Source organism: Acipenser ruthenus, chromosome 25 (assembly GCF_902713425.1).
Source record: "Acipenser ruthenus chromosome 25, fAciRut3.2 maternal haplotype, whole genome shotgun sequence".
Lineage (NCBI taxonomy): Eukaryota > Metazoa > Chordata > Actinopteri > Acipenseriformes > Acipenseridae > Acipenser > Acipenser ruthenus.
Window position 1 is genome coordinate 14,303,719 of NC_081213.1, and position 19,202 is coordinate 14,322,920.

The following is a 19,202-nucleotide window of genomic DNA, read 5'->3' on the forward strand; positions in this document are numbered from 1 at the left end:
AAGCACGCTCAAGTCTCTGAGAATCTTAACTGACATGGAATAAAACAATAGGTGCCAATTAAAGATTGAGTAAAGGTTTTGAAAATGTGGCAACCTTTTTAAGAAGTTCTAGTCGGGTTGTACTTTTTGCAAAGTCACTTCGTGCATAGAGTTGTGAATTTCCTTTTGCTTTAAAGAGAAGAAATTATTAAGTTTAGGAAACAAGAGTACAGAGATTTAAAATAAACTATACTCCCATCGTTATGAAGGGGAAGCTGTAAAGTAGGTGGGTTGAATTTACCAAAATGTGTGTACACTGGGTAACAAAAGAGTAGTGCTGTACTATTTGTGGTGTATTATTAATATCTGTGCAGTGCAGTGTAGTTTTTTTAATTGAAATGTCATGCTTTTTAATACAAAAAATAAACAAATACTTAACCTTTTCAGTGCCTTTGATGCGGCAATTGCACTTAATTTTCTGTCACTCCCAATGTGCCAATGAGGAGAGGTCATGAAGATTCAACATACAAAATTGTAACTAGTTACAGTAACTTACTACTTTGAAAAAGAAATGAACTAGTTGCAGTTATATTTACATATAGATCCAGCTATCGAACCCACTCAATCCCTCCTCTGGTGCCATTTGCTAGTAAGATGATATGAAAAGTGCATTCATGTGATATGTCAGGTTTGACTTGCATTGGTGAAGTGCTTTCTTATTTCAATATTATGCATTAGCTGTAGTCCTTTTTAAATGCAACAACATGTAACTTACATTTTCACATACACTGTATTACTGCACTTGACTTTTCTTACCAACATGAGCCTAAATCTGTTGCTTTGTATGAAAGATGCATTATTTTGTGCAAAGCATCAACACAAAGGTAATAAATCACTGTTTAAACACATACAACATGACCCCCAGTACTTCAAAGGCTTGTGAGATATTATACATTTTAATAAGTGTAACTCGCAGTGTTTTTTGATATACTGCTGTTACAGATTCTCACCCCTTTCAGTGAGATTGAGGTTAAAAGCGCTATAACCACACCTGCAGAGGAGCCTGGCTCTTTTGAATAGTGAGTAAGTAAGTAATTCCCAGGTACATGGAGCCAGACTGCTGCAAAGGCAGTTATTTCTCATGATCCACTTCTCTAAAAAGGAAAGATGTCAGTGAGATAGAGTGAGGAATTCAACTGATAATAATCCACCTGGCACAGGATACAGAAGCCGTCTGGCATCACAAGTCTTTTCATCTAAGATGTACTCTCCATGTCAGCGGTGTCAGATATCAGGTATGTGTTTTGCTCAGATATTAAAAGAGACATACAACATTGCCAACATGAGAAGCATGAACATCTTGTAGTTTATATCCTTTATGTTAAAAAACAAACTCATGAGAGTTTTTTTAAAGAATGATTTTTCAAAGTCTGTAATGATGAATTAAATTAAATACCATGAAGTTTGATTCAAGAACCTGGGTTTGGTTTCTTCAACAGTCTGGACAAATGTTATGCATACACAACTTTATTTTATTCCTAGAACAGGTTTTGAAAGCTTTTTAAAGCTTAGTAAATAGGGCCCAGTGCAATCTCTCCATATTAGAACCTGGGACTGGGACTGTTCCACTCATTCCGCTACAGCGGACCCAGCTGGCACTCAAAATGGACACCTGCAGGGCTGGCATTGGACCTTTAGAGACTGGTATCTGGTCCACATTCACTCCCAAGCTCCTGGGTGTAAAGAGGATATTGGCTGGCGGTGGGATCGGGGAATAGTGTTATGGGAAATGCTGTGGAGAGGGAAAATAATTGGCCAGTCTAAATTGGGGAGAAAAACAGAGGTAAAATAATTTGGCACACAAACACTGCCTGTACTGTCACAAAAAGAATGTCCTTGATATAGCTCATCTTTTAAGTCCCTAGTGGATAGCAGGCCACAAAACCAATACCACAACAAGACCTTTGAGCAGTTTCAAGTGATTAGTGGTCAGGAGGACAGTGATTGCAAAAAAAGTTCTGCACTGAATTTTGGCAATAGAGGTTGTGGTTGGGAAACATGGATCTACCTCTGGATGCAGGGGTCTTATGTGGTTGTGTTTAAGTGCCATATCTGCTGATAGAAGCACGGCATTCCTAGCTGAACTCTAACACTGTCACTCTCAATCCTGCACAGCAGTGACATTACTTTCTTCCTTGATCTCGGTTCATTAGAAGAAATGACCCGGAGCAGTGGAGTGTGAACATGGGCTGTTAGGGTGAACTAATGTTCGCAGAGGAACATCAAGGCAAATCGCGTCACTGGATAATACCTTGCACATTTGTTTTATCATTATACATAAGCACAACACAAACAGCTTGATATCTACTTGCGTTCTAAATCACTGTGATAGGTAAGATAATGGAATTTGATAATGGAACTGTTTCATGAAGCTGTTCATCACTGTCTGTCTTTATTCTACACATTGATACATGACTACCAGCTGGGTTTAATTTCTGTGTTCATTAATTATCCCCTGCTAGGGATGCATATCCCCAGCAATGGGAATATGGTGGAAGCAGAGGTAAATACTGTGGCAGAGTAGGGGGAGGAAATAAATGAAAATGTAGTCCTGGAGGATGCATCACTATACCCCCAGAATACCTTGAGGGCCGATTGGCTATTAAGCAAATAATGAGACTCACCAGTCTGTGATCAAGGTGTATATAACAGCAGGATTGAAATGTTTGTGAGTTGTCTGTGTGAAGGCTAAAGCTGGTGGAGAGACCAGTGTGCGGGTGAAGCTTATGAAAAGGTGCAATGGGTAACTTGTTTTAGAACAAGCAAGTTTAGTTACCAGTAAATGGCTTGGCCATCGGTTTTATAGCTAGAACTGTTAAAATTTGGAGTTAGGCTTCTGTTTTGTTTTTTGAATAAATATACGGGCTCCGTCCTGTTTGAACTTTGATGATTTTGTATGGACTATTTATTTTACACAAGTTGACAGTGGTTCTGATGAAACTTGGATAGTGCATACTTTAGTACAAGTTATTTACAGTATTAGACTTTGGGGTATATGGAGACATATGGGGCATCTGTATTAACTTTATGGTGATTTACTTTTTCATGATATACAGTAGCTGTGACAGGGATGTGAGTGACCTAAAATGACAACATTGCATGTTGCATATATTTGATATTTCTAATTTGTGTTCCGACCTCTGCAATACTTTCAATAAGAGGCACAGAAATATATATTTGTGCTGCATCCTGTCAATGCTGCATTGGTAGGCAGGGGACTTTGCTAATGTGATAAATACTGTTGGTCTGGTACACTTTTGGTCATAATTTGTCATGAACAGGACAAGAATGTGGGCTTTGTTAGGAATGGATCTGGTATGTGTATGTATATTTACACGTGTTGCGTGTAAATGTTGGTGTATAGAGATGGTACAGGGGATATAAACGGGTCTGTGTTTCACGTGTATTTAAAAATGTAGATTTGTATTTAGGCACGAGGATGGCACAAATCACTTCACGTGCTGGTTAAAATGTAATGTGTGGTCACGGGAGTGCACTTTAATTAATTCACGTGCAGTTGTACCGAGATTCCAATTGAATGATTGACTAGCAATCGAGTCTTGGTACAACTGCATAAAAGCAGCATGTTTTCACTCACTCGGGGTTGGGTGTTTGTGAGTGGAGAACGGGTGTAGAGAGGAGGAGAACTGAAGAGAAATAAAGTAAATAACAATTGCTACAGCGTGCTGGAAGTGCCGGCACGGTACTTGTTTAAACGTTCGTCCGCTTGTTTTGTGTGTTAGTACGTTTTGTTTGTCTTTTTATTTTGGCGTGAAGTGCCGTGTCCTGTTTTTGTGTTCGTTTATTTTGTTTATTAAATGCTGAGCACAACCAGTGCTCAGCTTCACCAACCTCACTGTGTCTGTCTGTTTCTTCCGGGTCTGACGTGTCACCACTCAGCCAGCCTTGTGACGGTAACATGGCAAGGCAGCCTATACATTTTTATCACATGTCAAAGGACAAGCGATCAGGTTTCAATAAATTTCTGAAGGTGAAACGGAATCAAGTATTTGAATTGGAGGCTGTTCAGCCCAGCATTTACTGTTTCATAACCGTACAATATAAAATTGAATAAACCATGCACCATGCATGCTGTTTTTTTAGATTAAAATAGTAAAAATCATTGCAGAAGGGACATCGGTTTTATTATCTGGGTAATGTAACAAGGGATTCATCCATTAGTGCTCAATTAGTAACGATTCATCCGGAGAGAGATACTTTGCCTTTCTCATGAATAAAAATAATAACCATAATGATGACCTGTGGCGGAGTGTCCCGCCCCTATGTATTATTATTTGTATTTTTGTTTGTGGCACGGGTAAAAGCGCTGCGTCTTTTATTATTATATTTAAAAACCCTGTGAGGATGCATGGCTGATCAGCTACTGATTATTTAACTAGCTGACAGTCATGCATCCTTACCAAACGCGTGCAGACTCTGGCCGAGGGGTAATAAGATAATTAACAACTAGTTAATCCCTCGGCCAGAATATATAAACCTGCAGCTCTCTGCACTCGGGGTGGAGTGTACAGAGGAGAGTACGGGGAGCGGAGAGAGCGAGCAAAAAATAACGACAGTTAAAGATGACTGCTAAACAGTATTTGTTTATTCGTTTGGCCCTTGTGCCTTTTTGTTTTGTGTTTTGTTGTTTTGTTTAAATCTTTTGTTTTGTTTATTAATAAATACGCTGAGTGCTGTTGCACTCAGCTTCAATCGCCCATCCATTGTTTTGGTTTCTACTTCCTGGTCCGTGACGTCACCACTGTGAGCCAGACTGTCACATGACCGTTTGAATTTCTGAGTGCTAAAGGTACCAGTGTCTTCCCTTAAAGGTCTTTAAAAAGAAAAATGTGAGTGGGACTGTCTTGTTTGCTTGTGAAGTATTCCAGTAACCTGCTTGCTTAACGCTACACTGATGGCAAAATGAAAATGAGTGTCTCCCACAAAACAGAGGGAAAATACTCACATGAGGGTTAACTAATTGGATGTTTGTACTATGGATTTTGCGTCATTAAATAATCAATGAGCTACATGATTAAATTGAATTAAATATCAGTATTTCTCATGTGGATGTTGTACAACATGCAGTACAGTCACAAGCTAAAATATTTAGCTAAGTTCTGTTCTGTTACAAACCTTGTTGAATTATCCTGGATTGTTTTGGGGATTTATTCGTGAAAAAAAGAAAAAATCATGTCAGTGCTGTGTTCAATTACCTGTAATGCAAGATAACAAGCTGGCTATGCACATTTTTTTCATGATTTGATCATTCAAAAATCCAGTTAATTCAGTTAAGGCTGCCACACACCAGACGCGATGCGATTTTTCATTAGGCGACAAGATACTTTCGCAGCGTCATGACCATACACACCAGAAGCAACACAGGCGATGTGACAGGTTTGAAAACTTCCAGATCTATACAACTATTAAAAATGGCTGTTGACAAAACTGTGATCAAGACTGGTACATATTCGACAACATGATGTGGGAATGTCTTCTTTGACGGTATTTCAACATATATGGCAATAAATCATATACACCAGGCTTATCCAGTTCCTTTGAAATTGACTCCCTTATATTGTCTTTCAAATCTGTATCTTTATAACTGCATTGGCCTTTGTCGTAAAGCTCTGGGTATTTTTCCACAGCAAGTATTATTGTTTCCGCCATCAGTTTGGATACTGCTTCACCTTGCTGGATCACGTGCATTAAAGCTGTTCTCTGATTGGTCAATTGCCTAGTTGCCTTGCGAGAAGCCACAAAATATAGGATACAATCCCATTTATTTTGCATCGTTCCAGTGTCACCCTGGTGTCACTCCCTTGTCGCCTGTGGTGTGAAAGATACTTATCAAAAGTTCTATTGATTTTGTCGCATTGCTGCACAGTTTCGCTTGCCACGTCATGTCTGGTGGGTAACAGCCTTTACACAAGGCTGACAGTAAACAATAATGTACTAAAATTAGGGTTCTACATTTTCTGTGTTTGTTTTTGAGGCGAGCATAACATACTGAAATACTGCACTCAAACTTTAAAGTAGCATTTTTATTTTAAGCCGATTGGTTCTTCATTGAGCAAACAGCTTGGCGGTAAAGGCAGGGTCATTGCTGCTTCATGTGATAATATTCCATGTGATTGTTGTGTAAACCTTCCTTGTCAGTCTTACAGTAAATCAGACACGGAGGACGTCCCCTAGATCATAAGTGTAAAATTGTGCCAAGAAGAAAATTCAAATGTTATTGTATTTGTAAAACTGAAGTTATGAACATTTTTAAATCGTACATACAAATATAATTGAATAATTACAATAAAAGAATATGCAACAGTTACATTTGATAGCTATGCTTTCCATCTAACTCATTCACTTTACTATTGTTTGCCTTGATATATCATGCCGTTATCGCATTAAACTAAATTTGGGTTCCAAGCCTAACCCTTGTTGGTATCAGCTTCGATTCTCAGTGCAACTGTGTTAAAAAGAGGCACATTGTTTCTTGGTTTGACACATTTAAAATGTATGTTTCTTCTCCCCCTGCAGATCCCGCAGATAAGTTATGCCTCAACGGCTCCGGAGCTAAGCGATGACCGGCGGTACGATTTCTTCTCCCGTGTGGTTCCTCCGGATTCCTTCCAAGCCCAGGCGATGGTAGACATTGTGAAGTTCATGGGGTGGAATTTTGTCACGACCCTGGCCTCTGAAGGAAGTTATGGGGAGAAAGGAGTGGAAGCTTTTATCCAGATTTCCAGAGAGGCAGGTGCGTACGAAACAAAAGCGCAAAACCATGTAATAGAATTGGCTTGATCAGTGAACTTTATTGATTCTGAAAAAGAGCTTTCAGTGTAAGTAATGGCTTTTTCACTATGGATTTTCTTGAAAGAAAATATTGGAAATGTAATATTGGGGAAATGTTTTAATTCCATTGGGTCACATTCATTTGAAATAGTTCACAAGGTAATGGCAGAATTCTGATTTATTCAGTTTTACATTAACATTGAAAAAAACATGCTTTGGTAATTAATGATAAAATCAATAGATTCACATAAATTACTTCTACTATCCACTGTTGCCTAAGCATATTATTACAAGCATTCAACATGCAGCATCAGTTGTCCTTGAATAAAACGTTGCAGGTAGTAACAGTAGACCATTAATCAAGCATCAACCGACAATGGTCATGTTTTAACATGATTGTAGTATTGTAAGTGGGTGGGTAATAAAACAGCACTGACTCAATAAATGCAGTGAAAATACCGAGCAAAGGCAGGACAACTTCAGGACCATGGCCAGCAACGTCTGCCAGTCCCCTCATCAGTAAGCTCCAAGAAATAAAACAGAAGCTGGTTATAAAGTCAGGGCTTTATGAGTGATCACTACCTGCTGTGCAAAAAACACCCCAGGAAGCCTGAGCTCCAAAAAAAAAGGTTTATGTGGCTTCAAGGTACAGGCCTCTGCTGCTACATGTCCAAAAAAAAAAGGTTTATGTGGCTTCAAGGTACAGGCCTCTTCTGCTACATGTACAAGGGTAGATAGATTCTGTAGCTTTGGATGGCTAGCTATAGGGTTAGGCTTGTTCCTGGAGTTATTTGGGGATCCTGAAGGGCTCTGTTGGGTATGTAGGCAGGGACCTGAATAGAAACAGGTGGAGTCAGCTTTAGCAAGTGAGAAATTGTTGATCAGACTGTGTGAGCCGGATAAATGCTCAATATAGTTCCTCTTTTTAACAGACCCCATGGTATTGATATACTCTAAATGCAGAACTTCTGATTAGGACATTTGTTTTCCATTTTACTGCAATGATGATGGTCAGACTGTTATACTGGTGAACATGGGAAACCAGAAAAATGACTGTGCAACTTTACTACAGTTAATTTCAATAAGGGCATTTTGATAAATTTTGCCCTATTTGTTTTCTGTGTAGGGTGTAAACCTATACAAATAATGTTAGTATCTTTTTAAAGCTTGTTTTTCTGGGTTGATTCTATGATGTCTCCGAACACTTGGTCCACTTGGGCTTGGTCTTTATGACCCTTGGTAGTGATCCTATAGCCATTTGGTGCCTCCACCTGCCAAGCTTCATTGCCCTGTGATGTTTTTGTTTCCACAGCAACACTGCACAGTATCCTACTGCCTTAAACCATCGAGTAGATAGACTGTTCTTCTTTTGACTTCAAATCACAGTTACTGAAGCTTCCAAAGACCATCTGCTGTGAATTTGGGTTCTGGCTGCAGATGTTCCTTTTCCACAGTCAGTACAGCATCTTTACATCTTGACTGATTCGTATCCAAGTAGTAATGCACACTGCTCTTCAAATACAAGCGAATGCAGTATGCAAACAGGGTGTATAATTTAACTATTATTACCAGGCATACATACCATGTGTCAGCTCTGGCATATCTATTCTGTAAAGTAATTGTGCAATTCATTATTACAGTGTTGTTTTACCCACCTATAGTCAAAACGTTATAGGCAATTATGTACTGATTACAGCATGTCACTGAAACACATCCACTTATTACAGTCTTTTCTTAATACAAGATAACCTAGAACCTGTTATTAATTTTGAGATGCAGCTTATTGCTTCATTAACAAGTTTTTAATTATAGTACCCAGTTCTGCCGTTCTGGTGGCATGAGTTGTGGAAAGAAGGGAGACGGATTACAGTTAGAAAGCACTTCAGTCTGGGTCCAGGGAAATAATGAAAATGTAATGTGCTGTATCTCTGTGAGTAAGGTGATTTTCACAGCTTTATGTTTATTACTAATAGCTGGGATATATATTCAAAACGCGCTTACAGACATTTCCAGCAAATGCAATGTTTATTTAAACATGAACCAATGCAGGCTGTATTTGAGGCCTGTCTAGTAAACTTGAAGAAATTAAAGTCTGTGCAGAGACTTAGCAATAAAGTTACAGGGAAGCTATTAAGATGCATTATTAGAGCAACACGCCTCTAATAAAGAATTAACCAGGAAAACACAATATCCTTAGAGCTAAATAAAACTATGTAGAGCACAATACATGCAGTTAATCTTACTGAAATGTATTACCATCATTTATAGGTCTCAGTATGTAATTATAGTTGGAGTTTTTATTTATTTATTTATCACTGTAGGAATGTTGGTTCCGGATTATGTTGAGATTTCACTGTGTTTGTCAAGGCAAATAATTAAAGATATATTTCTGCTATCCTCAAGACATATACAATATTAGATACTACATCAATTTTGAAATGTTCCCCCATCCTGGTCTTGTTAATAAAACACTTTCTTAAAGCTGAGTGGATTGCAGGAACTATGTAATTATGGATGTTGGCACCAATTCAGAGTACAACATTAGTAACACTAACTAAATATTTTTGAATGGTAAATGAGCTACAGTCTGAAAATGTTAGTTAAAAGGACACATAGCTTCTTGAGTTGAACTAGGCACCTTTTAATCCCATACAAGCTGGAAACACAGAAGAATTCAACAAGAATAAAAAGCAATGCATTTTTTTTTTATCTTCATTGCTTTTTGCTTTACATTTGCCTTGCTATTTTTTTGGTACAATTATTCCAAGTTTCGTTTTCCTTAAATTTGCCTTTACTTGTCTTACAGACTTTCTCATGTCACAGCATGACCTTTAAACTCTGTACGCACCCTCAACTCTACATTGATATAGACTGGGAGTTTCACATTGTCACATGATTGAATGGAATGAGCAGGATTGTTCAGTCCCGGTTCTTCCCTTGACAAGCGCACAGGCAGGTGAAGGCAGATTAACAGAAAGTTGATAACAACTCAATAAGTCAAAATCACTCAGAATGATTGCAGACATCAGAAACATGGAGGGAAATACATATACATGAGAATTACACTTGAAGCTACCTGCTGTTTAAATGGTGAGTCCACAGTATGGAAACAGTCTGAAGTAAGCATCTAGGGAAAAGCACAGGACAGGACTGACCCAGCTCTTAAAAGATCAAGGATGTAATTGAAATGCCTTCTCTTTCATGTTGGGGCTGCAAAGGCACCAGCAACACAGAAGATGTATTCCGGCAGCCCAGGTTTAAGTCTTCAGTCTACATATCTACAGTAGTGCAGTAAGCAAAGTCTCGGAACACTTGGGCTTTGTAGTTGTCATTCACAATTTAATTGGTGATTGACACAGGCGTCTGTAGAAAGTGCCTGGCTTTACAAGACTCTCCTAATTAATTTAAAGTACATACTAGCACTGCTGCAGAAGGTGGAACCTCACCGGCTGTACAGAGAAACCATGGCACAGCCGTGGGGAATTAAACATGTTATTAACCTTTCAATTTCCTGTAAGAAAAAACTCCCAGTGCGTGCAGAGGGAGGACAGTGCCTTTAAGAAGTATGCCAGTGAGCTGTTTTCAGTGTCTAGCCTGTGTAATATTCAGTGCCTTGCTGACCTGTGCAATATGATATAAGCACTATACCTATTGGTTCAGATTAAATGGATCCTTTTATGATAAAGCACCTTCCATGCTACTAAGTAATTATATTGTATTTATATTAAATTATACGATTACTTGAAGATCACATCAAAATAATTACTTGAATGTAGTATGTTGTTTCTATTTGTAAGACCCTTTTCTTACAATATTTTCTAGTGACACAGTTAAACACAATTTAAAAAACAAAACAATCAATGAATAAAATAAAATAGTGTATATATATATATATATATATATATATATATATATATATATATATATACTGTATATATATTATATTGTGAGTGTGTGGGTGCACACAGATGGAAGCAGACAGTAGTTTCCAATATAATCCAAGTTTGTTTATTAAGTTTCACAAAAGAAAAAATAAACTTGCTCGTTTAAAAAAAAAAAAAAAAAAAAAAAAAAAAAAAAATCCTGGTTGTGAGATGAGATATAAAGAAAATAAACAGTTCAACAGGATTTGTATAAAAAAAAAAAAAATGTAAACTAACTGGACAGGTAACCATGTCCAGTCAAAGTAATTGGTTCCTGGGGTAGTTTGTTGGCTTCAGCCTGTCCCCTAGCATGGGAAAACCAGCAGCGTCTCTTTCCCCTTCTCTTTTGTATTCCCATTCAGTCCTGGGTGTAGATAAGCTCACAGTGCTCACTGGTTGGAAGCCCCCCTTGAGTGGCTGTGAAGGCTTTCTTTTAAAGGTGCTGGATCATCTAGGAATTAGGTGGTTACAGGCTACAGGTGCGGGCCAATTAAGACTAATGAGAATTAATCATGGTATAACCTTGATCCCCTACCTAACCACACCTGCAGCCTGTTTACCTGTTATCTCCTTGACGTCATGGCAGGCAAGTACACTGACCACAGGTCTATCATTGCGTTATCTGCAACACCTGTCCCGCCATGAATGCCTCCTGCTGGTGAACCTGTGAGCTGGCTACAAACTGCAAAATATTTTACTTGCAATCACTCAACAATGGAGCGTTAACAATAAAAGGTGCACAAATCTAAATATGTTACACTCGGATCTAGTTGGTGTACTCTGGTATGGTATGATGCCCATTGTGTTATTCTTTATTAAACATGAACCTTTAAGTGAGTTCTGAAAAAGCTGTCTTTAAAAAAGGGAATTGCACTAGCTAATGTGGGTCATACAACACTTGCAGGAATGTGATTTTATATTGCATTAAATGACACACTGTAGGGCACACCATTAGACAAGCTATAAGATACCCTCCGAGTGGCCCCTCACATTTGTTGTTTAATACACATGAATTGTGCATCACTGTTATTTGTTGTTTTAATACCATATTTATCCCGCCTTGGGTAAGGCAGTGCACAACATTTAGACTGCGTCTGCCTTCTGGTCTTAAGTCCTGCTTTATGATTCTTTGATGATACATTTTTAATCGTGCACGCACGCAATGATTACTAATTAATAAAGCATTTCCAGCACACAGTACTTTCATGAATTGGAATGTGATAAATTACCATATTCGTGAGCCAGGTTTGTAATGCATTTGAAAAAGAACTGCACGCACATTCAGCAAGTAATATTATGTACATTTTTGAGCAAAGACCCTCTGAATATGATGAGGTCTGTTGCTCAGAAAAAAAAAAGAAAACGTGCCTGAGCAAGCACACATCTTTGTAAATCTATCCAGTTCTTCCGTGATGTATTTTGTAATAGTTAAAAGTGGATTTAGTAAAGCCCCATTTGGCAGAACCTTTTAAAATATATTTTTGAATAGAAAGTACAGAGTGCTGCTTTTAAACAACCTGGGGCTATATTGATCACACTTTTTTGACTATATATTCCCGATAGCATTTCCTGACTAGGTCACCCCACAGGCAAGCATTTTATGACCGTTTTTACCAAACTGTCTTTAAAGTGCTATAAAAAAACCTATTTGAGACAGTAGAGTGAAAAACAAAAGCATTTTTTATTTCCAGAGCCTTGCCATTACATTTTCACTCCGACAAAACATTTATAGTTATGTAACCAAACACACATATATAATCAAAGGGTTACATGTTTTCCTCGGCTCAGACATTAGAGTGGTTGCCATGGAATCATGATCACTTTATCATGTTAAACTATGTAATCAAACAGTTTGGAAAAAATATATATACAAATAAAAATAAAAATGTCTTGGAGTTAACTTTGTGATAAATGTGTTTTTAATCAAAATACTAAGCAGCATAATTCTCCTCTCAACTCAATATGTATTTTTCACCCATGTTGTTATGTTAATACAGAATAATTCATAACCAATTGTTAAAAAGGAAAGTGATTTATGTAAAAATCGAAATATATTTATTTATGTCAATAAGGTTTTAGATATGGCAAATTGTGCCATTCCTGAATTTTGTTTTGCTCCGTTTTTAAGAATACCATTTAATCAAAAGATCTGTGAAGAGAGGCAACAAAATAATCTTTCATGCTATTTAGAAATTCAACTTTAATAAATAACAAGGGGATCAGAGATATGCCTTGCATCTTAAATATCTTAGAAGGGCAGTTTTCTTTTAGTGTCTCATGCATGGATTTTATCAGTACTAATTATTTACTAAGGGACACATGTAGCAAGGGGTACTTCCAGTGGACCAGCAAAGGGACTGAGTGAGTGTTTAGAGCAGTTCTAAAGGTGATGGTCTTTAATATGGTACAGCAATGGTATCAAAGCAGTTCCCCTAGTAAAAGCACTTTCAATGCAGGGTCATATGAGCGTGGATCATCGTTCTTCAGCAACTGCTATTCTGCTTGAATACCCGATAAGTCTTTCCAGGCTGGGCACTAGCCTCCAGGGTTCAGTAGCTTCGTAACATCTTCTGCTTGGGGTTTGAGTGGTACTTCAGTGTTTGCTTCAGTACTCGATTTCAGCATTTTATACGGGGTAGAAATTATGTGCTGCCATATCAAGACCCCTGTGCACTAACTGTTCCAAAGCCATTGCTAAGAATTCCCCAGGTTTCATATATAGTATATTAATAATACCTGAATAGGGGAATGGGTCTGATACTTCAAATCAGTGAGTCCAGCTCTACAGTGCAGAGTTCCGGCTCTACAGTGCAGAGTTCCGGCTCTGCAGTTCTGTGAGTTTTCCAGCCCATTATGGCTGAAAGGTAATAATGGATTACTGCTAAGCTTTCCCTGCTGTCAGCAAGTCTATAAATTTCCAATTCATCAAATGTTAGTGCCTCATTACTCTGACTGCACCAAGACAACACCCTAAAAGATGTGTGCCACTGAAATTGATTAGGTTGTCACCTTTTTTTAAGGACAGATCTGTAACCCATTAAAGGCACTAATGCTAAATGGTCTGTTTGGGAAACTGAAAGGAAACATGGCTATCATGTACAGATTTATAACTCTAGGGGAATGCAGAAGTATATTTATGATAAAAAAAGCTACCTTGTAAAAATAAGTTTTCAATCTTGATTTAAAAACAGTACGAGTCCCAGCTTCCCTGACTGAAGAATGCAGAGCATTCCATAATTTAGGTGCTTTACAAGAAAAGGCCCTTCCTCTCGTATTATTTGTATTCACCCTGGAATAACCAGCAGCTCCGCATCCTGTGATCTGAGAGTGCGGGTAGGAGTATACAGGATCAGGAATAACAAGCAGCCCTGCATCCTGTGATCTGAGAGTGCGGGTAGGAGTATACAGGATCAGGAATAACCAGCAGCCCTGCATCCTTTGATCTGAGAGTGCAGTTAGGAGTATACAGGATCAGGAATAACCAGCAGCCCTGCATCCTGTGATCTGAGAGTGCAGTTAGGAGTATACAGGATCAGGAATAACCAGCAGCCCTGCATCCTGTGATCTGAGAGTGCGGGTAGGAGTATACAGGATCAGGAATAACCAGCAGCTCCGCATCCTGTGATCTGAGAGTGCGGGTAGGAGTATACAGGATCAGGAATAACCAGCAGCCCTGCATCCTGTGATCTGAGAGTGTGGGTAGGAGTATACAGGATCAGTAATAACCAGCAGCTCTGCATCCTGTGATCTGAGAGTGCGGGTAGGAGTATACAGGATCAGTATAACCAGCAGCCCTGCATCCTTTGATCCGAGAGTGCAGTTAGGAGTATACAGGATCAGGAATAACCAGCAGCCCTGCATCCTGTGATCTGAGAGTGTGGGTAGGAGTATACAGGATCAGGAATAACAAGCAGCCCTGCATCCTGTGATCTGAGAGTGCGGGTAGGAGTATACAGGATCAGGAATAACCAGCAGCCCTGCATCCTGTGATCTGAGAGTGCAGTTAGGAGTATACAGGATCAGGAATAACCAGCAGCCCTGCATCCTGTGATCTGAGAGTGCGGGTAGGAGTATACAGGATCAGTAATAACCAGCAGCCCTGCATCCTGTGATCTGAGAGTGCGGGTAGGAGTATACGGGGTCAGTAATAACCAGCAGCTCCGCATCCTGTGATCTGAGAGTGCGGGTAGGAGTATACAGGATCAGGAATAACCAGCAGCCCTGCATCCTGTGATCTGAGAGTGTGGGTAGGAGTATACAGGATCAGTAATAACCAGCAGCTCTGCATCCTGTGATCTGAGAGTGCGGGTAGGAGTATACAGGATCAGTATAACCAGCAGCCCTGCATCCTTTGATCTGAGAGTGCAGTTAGGAGTATACAGGATCAGGAATAACCAGCAGCCCTGCATCCTGTGATCTGAGAGTGTGGGTAGGAGTATACAGGATCAGGAATAACAAGCAGCCCTGCATCCTGTGATCTGAGAGTGCGGGTAGGAGTATACAGGATCAGGAATAACCAGCAGCCCTGCATCCTGTGATCTGAGAGTGCAGTTAGGAGTATACAGGATCAGGAATAACCAGCAGCCCTGCATCCTGTGATCTGAGAGTGCGGGTAGGAGTATACAGGATCAGTAATAACCAGCAGCCCTGCATCCTGTGATCTGAGAGTGCGGGTAGGAGTATACAGGATCAGTAATAACCAGCAGCTCCGCATCCTGTGATCTGAGAGTGCGGGTAGGAGTATACGGGGTCAATAATTCTTGTAAATAACTGGGTGCTAATCCATTCAGGGCCTTCCAAGTTAAAAGCGAAATCTTAAAAACACGGCCTCACTCCCATTTTCATACCAATATAAGACATGTTGGGGGCTGTCTCTACTAAATTTCAAAACACATCAAGATAATTTCAACTGTGTCAAGAACATGAACAACCACAATTCAGTAAAACCTCTATTACCCAAACTCTTTGAGACCAGGGGGGTGTTTGGATAATCGTATTGTTTAGATCATTTGAATTACAACTGTGAAATTGTTTAAATGACTTTCCCAATCAAGAAACCTTCTAAAAATATTTCATTAAGCCCCTTTATCTGTAAATACTGCACTGTTCTCTGAATACCAGAGATTAAGGAATGGAGAGCATATTTTCTATGACAACAGGGCAGAAGAGCACAACACACAAGAAGACAGCAGCAGTGTGGAGTAGTGGTTAGGGCACTGGACTCTTGACCAGAGGGTTGTGGGTTCAATCCCCAGTGGAGGACACTGCTGTTGTACCCTTAAGCAAGGTACTTTACCTAGATTGCTCCAGTAAAAACCCAGCTGTATAAATGGGCAATTGTATGTAAAAATAATGTATGTATAATGTGATATCTTGTAACAATTGTAAGTCGCCCTGGATAAGGGCGTCTGCTAAGAAATGAATAATAATAATAATAATAAAGACAGTTTACTAAGTGGCAGTTCAGGAAACAGAGGAGTTTGGATAATCAAGGTTTTACTGTAAATGACATTGCAAAACATTAGTATTGCTGTAAAGTATATTCCAGATCTGAAGTCTGGCACCTTTAAAAAAGTGCTGTTTTATTACCAGATACCCATGATTTAAGACTATTGCTTCTAGCTACTCCAAGAGTGTTGCAAATGGCTTCACCAAATTTAAATCCTTTTGTATCTGTCTCTCCGTATGAGTGGTAGGAGTAACTACAGGTCCTGAGGCACAAAATCCATACAACACCCCCAGATGGATTTATTAACAGATTAGTCATCAGCCTCTTCAGTGTCCCCTACCCTTGCTAGGCTATAGACTTCCAATTCATAAGTAATGGCTTTCTGTTGTAGCTGACCTGAAAAGGTCAGTGTGGCAAAGTGGTGAATACGTGCAGGCCTGGAAGAAACAGACAGTCAGAGACAGCGAGGTTGGTGAAGCTGAGCACGTGCTTGTGCTCAGCATTTAATAAACAAAACAAGAGAACACAAAAACAGGACACGGCACTCTACGCCAAAATAAAATAGACAAACAAAACGGACTACACAGACAAACACGGTGAGCTTCTATTTTTCTTACAATTATCCCAATTACCTCAGTCTCCTATCCCGTTCTCCACTCACGAACACCCAACCCCGAGTGAGTCAAACGTGCATCTATATATACTGTTGTGCTGGGATTCAATTACTAATTAATTATTCACTTGAATCCCAGCACGTGAATTAATTACGTGCAACCTCGTGCTCACATATTTTATACTTTACATGCACGTGCAGTGATGTGCAATCCCGTGCCTAAATACAATTATACATTTTAAATACACGTGAGACACAGACCCGTTTATATCCCATGTACCATCTCTATACACCAACATTTACACACAACACGTAACATACAACACAGAAACGCACACAAGGGCAGGGCACATTGCCACATATACCCCCCCTTGTGCGCAGCACACATGGCCTCAACGGCCACCTCCCCCCTTAAAATCCCCAAAGTCTTGCGTAAAGTCCTGAGCCAAAAACAGGGACTTCAAGGGGTTCACAGGCGGCAATGCTGCCAGTAGCCAGGCTGCTGCTACTGGCAGGGCTGTCAGCGTAACTGTTGACAGCTCCCAGGCTGACTCCTTCAGCTGGGGCAGTCCTGGCAGCGGAAAAGCTGCAGGGGCAGGTGGTCCCCCGACCTCCCCTTTCTTTGTAACCGGCAGCTCCCCATGGTGGGGCTCCGGCCACAGTACTTCCTGCAGTGAAAGTGCTGCGGTGGGAGCAGGTCTCCTGACCTCCCCCATGAGCTCCGGCAGCGTAACTGCTGCTGGGGTTGGTGGTCTCCAGACCTCCTCCCCCTTCTTCGTGGCCGGCAGCTCCCCTTGGTGAGCTTCTGGCCACCGTACTCCCTGCGGTGGAGGTGCGGGAAGCAGAGACAGCTCCTGCTGTTCTGCTCCTGGCAGTGGCGGAGGCAGAGGCAGCTCCTGCTCCTCTGCTCCTGGCAGTGGCGGAGGCAGAGGCAGCTCCTGCTGCTCTGCTCCTAGTGGTGGAAGCGGTGGAGGTGGCGGAGGCAGAGGCAGCTCCTGCTGCTCTGCTCCTGCCGGTGAAGGTGGCGGAGGTAGAGGCAGCTCCTGCTGCTCTGCTCCTGTCGGTGAAGGTGGCGGAGGCAGAGGCAGCTCCGGCTGCTCTGCTCCTGCCGGTGAAGGTGGGAGCAGAGTGTAGTCTCCTGGCGACGAAGGTGGGAGCAGCGTGTAGTCTCCTGGCGACGGAGGTGGGAGCAGCGTGTAGTCTCCCCCTTTTGCAGGGGACTGGTGCTGCTCTGCCTCTCTTGCAGGGGACCGGTGCGGCTCTGCCTTTCTTGCAGGGGACTGGTGCGGCTCTGCCTCGGAAGGGGAAACCAGCAGGCATTCTTCCTCTGCTGGTGGAGATGGGGACAGCAGGCATTTTCCCTCTGCTGGTGGAGATGGGGACAGCAGGCATTTTCCCTCTGCTGGTGGAGATGGGGACAGCAGGCATTCTCCCTCTGCTGGTGGACATGGGGACAGCAGGCATTCTTCCTCTGCTGGTGGAGGTGGGACCAGCAGGCATTCTCCCTCTGCTGGCAGCTTGGGTCCTAGGGCTATGGAAGCCCCGACTTCCCTCTCTTTGGGCTGTGGACGCACCGACTCCTCCCTTTTGGGCTGTGGACGCACCGACTCCTCCCTTTTGGGCTGTGGACGCACCGACTCCTCCCTTTTGGGCTGTGGACGCACCGACTCCCCCCTCTTGGGCTGTGGACGCACCGACTCCCCCCTCTTGGGCTGTGGACGCACCGACTCCCCCCACTCAGGCGTAGGACGTTCGGGCTCCTCCCACTTAGGCGTAGGACATTCGGGCTCCTCCCACTTAGGCGTAGGACGTTTGGGCTCCTCCCACTCAGGCGTAGGACGTTCGGGCTCCTCCCCCATCTCTAGGAAGGTGCAGCTGGCCATGAATCCTCCTGCTGGAGACCCTGCTACTTGGGCTGCTGTTCCACTTATAGCTGCCTCCAGGTAGCTGAGGACCAACTCCACACCTTCCTCCCAGGTGCTTAGGGTGTGTTCCCTCCCATAGGCCTCCCATCGCTCCCTATTTATAAGCCACAGGATCCGGGTGGCTATGGGCATAGACTGGGCCTCCAGCCCAGCATTGTCCAGTATCCAGTCCCTTAGTTTCCTGGCGTCTTCTGCCATTGTAATTTTTTTTTCAAAAGAAACTGCAGTACTCTTTCCGGCCTGAGTCTGGGGGGCGCTGTATCCAACTTCTGACACCATATGTGGCAAAGTGGTGAATACGTGCAGGCCCGGAAGAAACAGACAGACAGAGACAGCGAGGTTGGTAAAGCTGAGCACTTGGTTGTGCTCAGCATTTAATAAACAAAACAAGAGAACACAAAAACAGGACACGGCACTCTACGCCAAAATAAAATAGACAAACAAAATGGACTACACAGACA

The 19,202-nt window shown here is 41.4% G+C and overlaps 1 protein-coding gene across 2 annotated transcripts in view; it reads left to right on the forward strand.

The window, feature by feature from the left end:
- The window catches only part of LOC117964123 (metabotropic glutamate receptor 7-like), a 283,216-nt gene that overhangs the window by 70,933 nt on the left and 193,081 nt on the right, over nucleotides 1–19,202 (forward strand). For both annotated transcript variants that reach the window (XR_009308818.1, XM_034906630.2), the window contains exon 2: nucleotides 6,577–6,793. Coding sequence is in view for 1 of the 2 variants with exons in the window: in XM_034906630.2 (XP_034762521.2) it covers nucleotides 6,577–6,793 (217 nt within the window). In the remaining variant the exon portion in view is untranslated. The remainder of the gene's footprint in view (nucleotides 1–6,576; nucleotides 6,794–19,202) is intronic.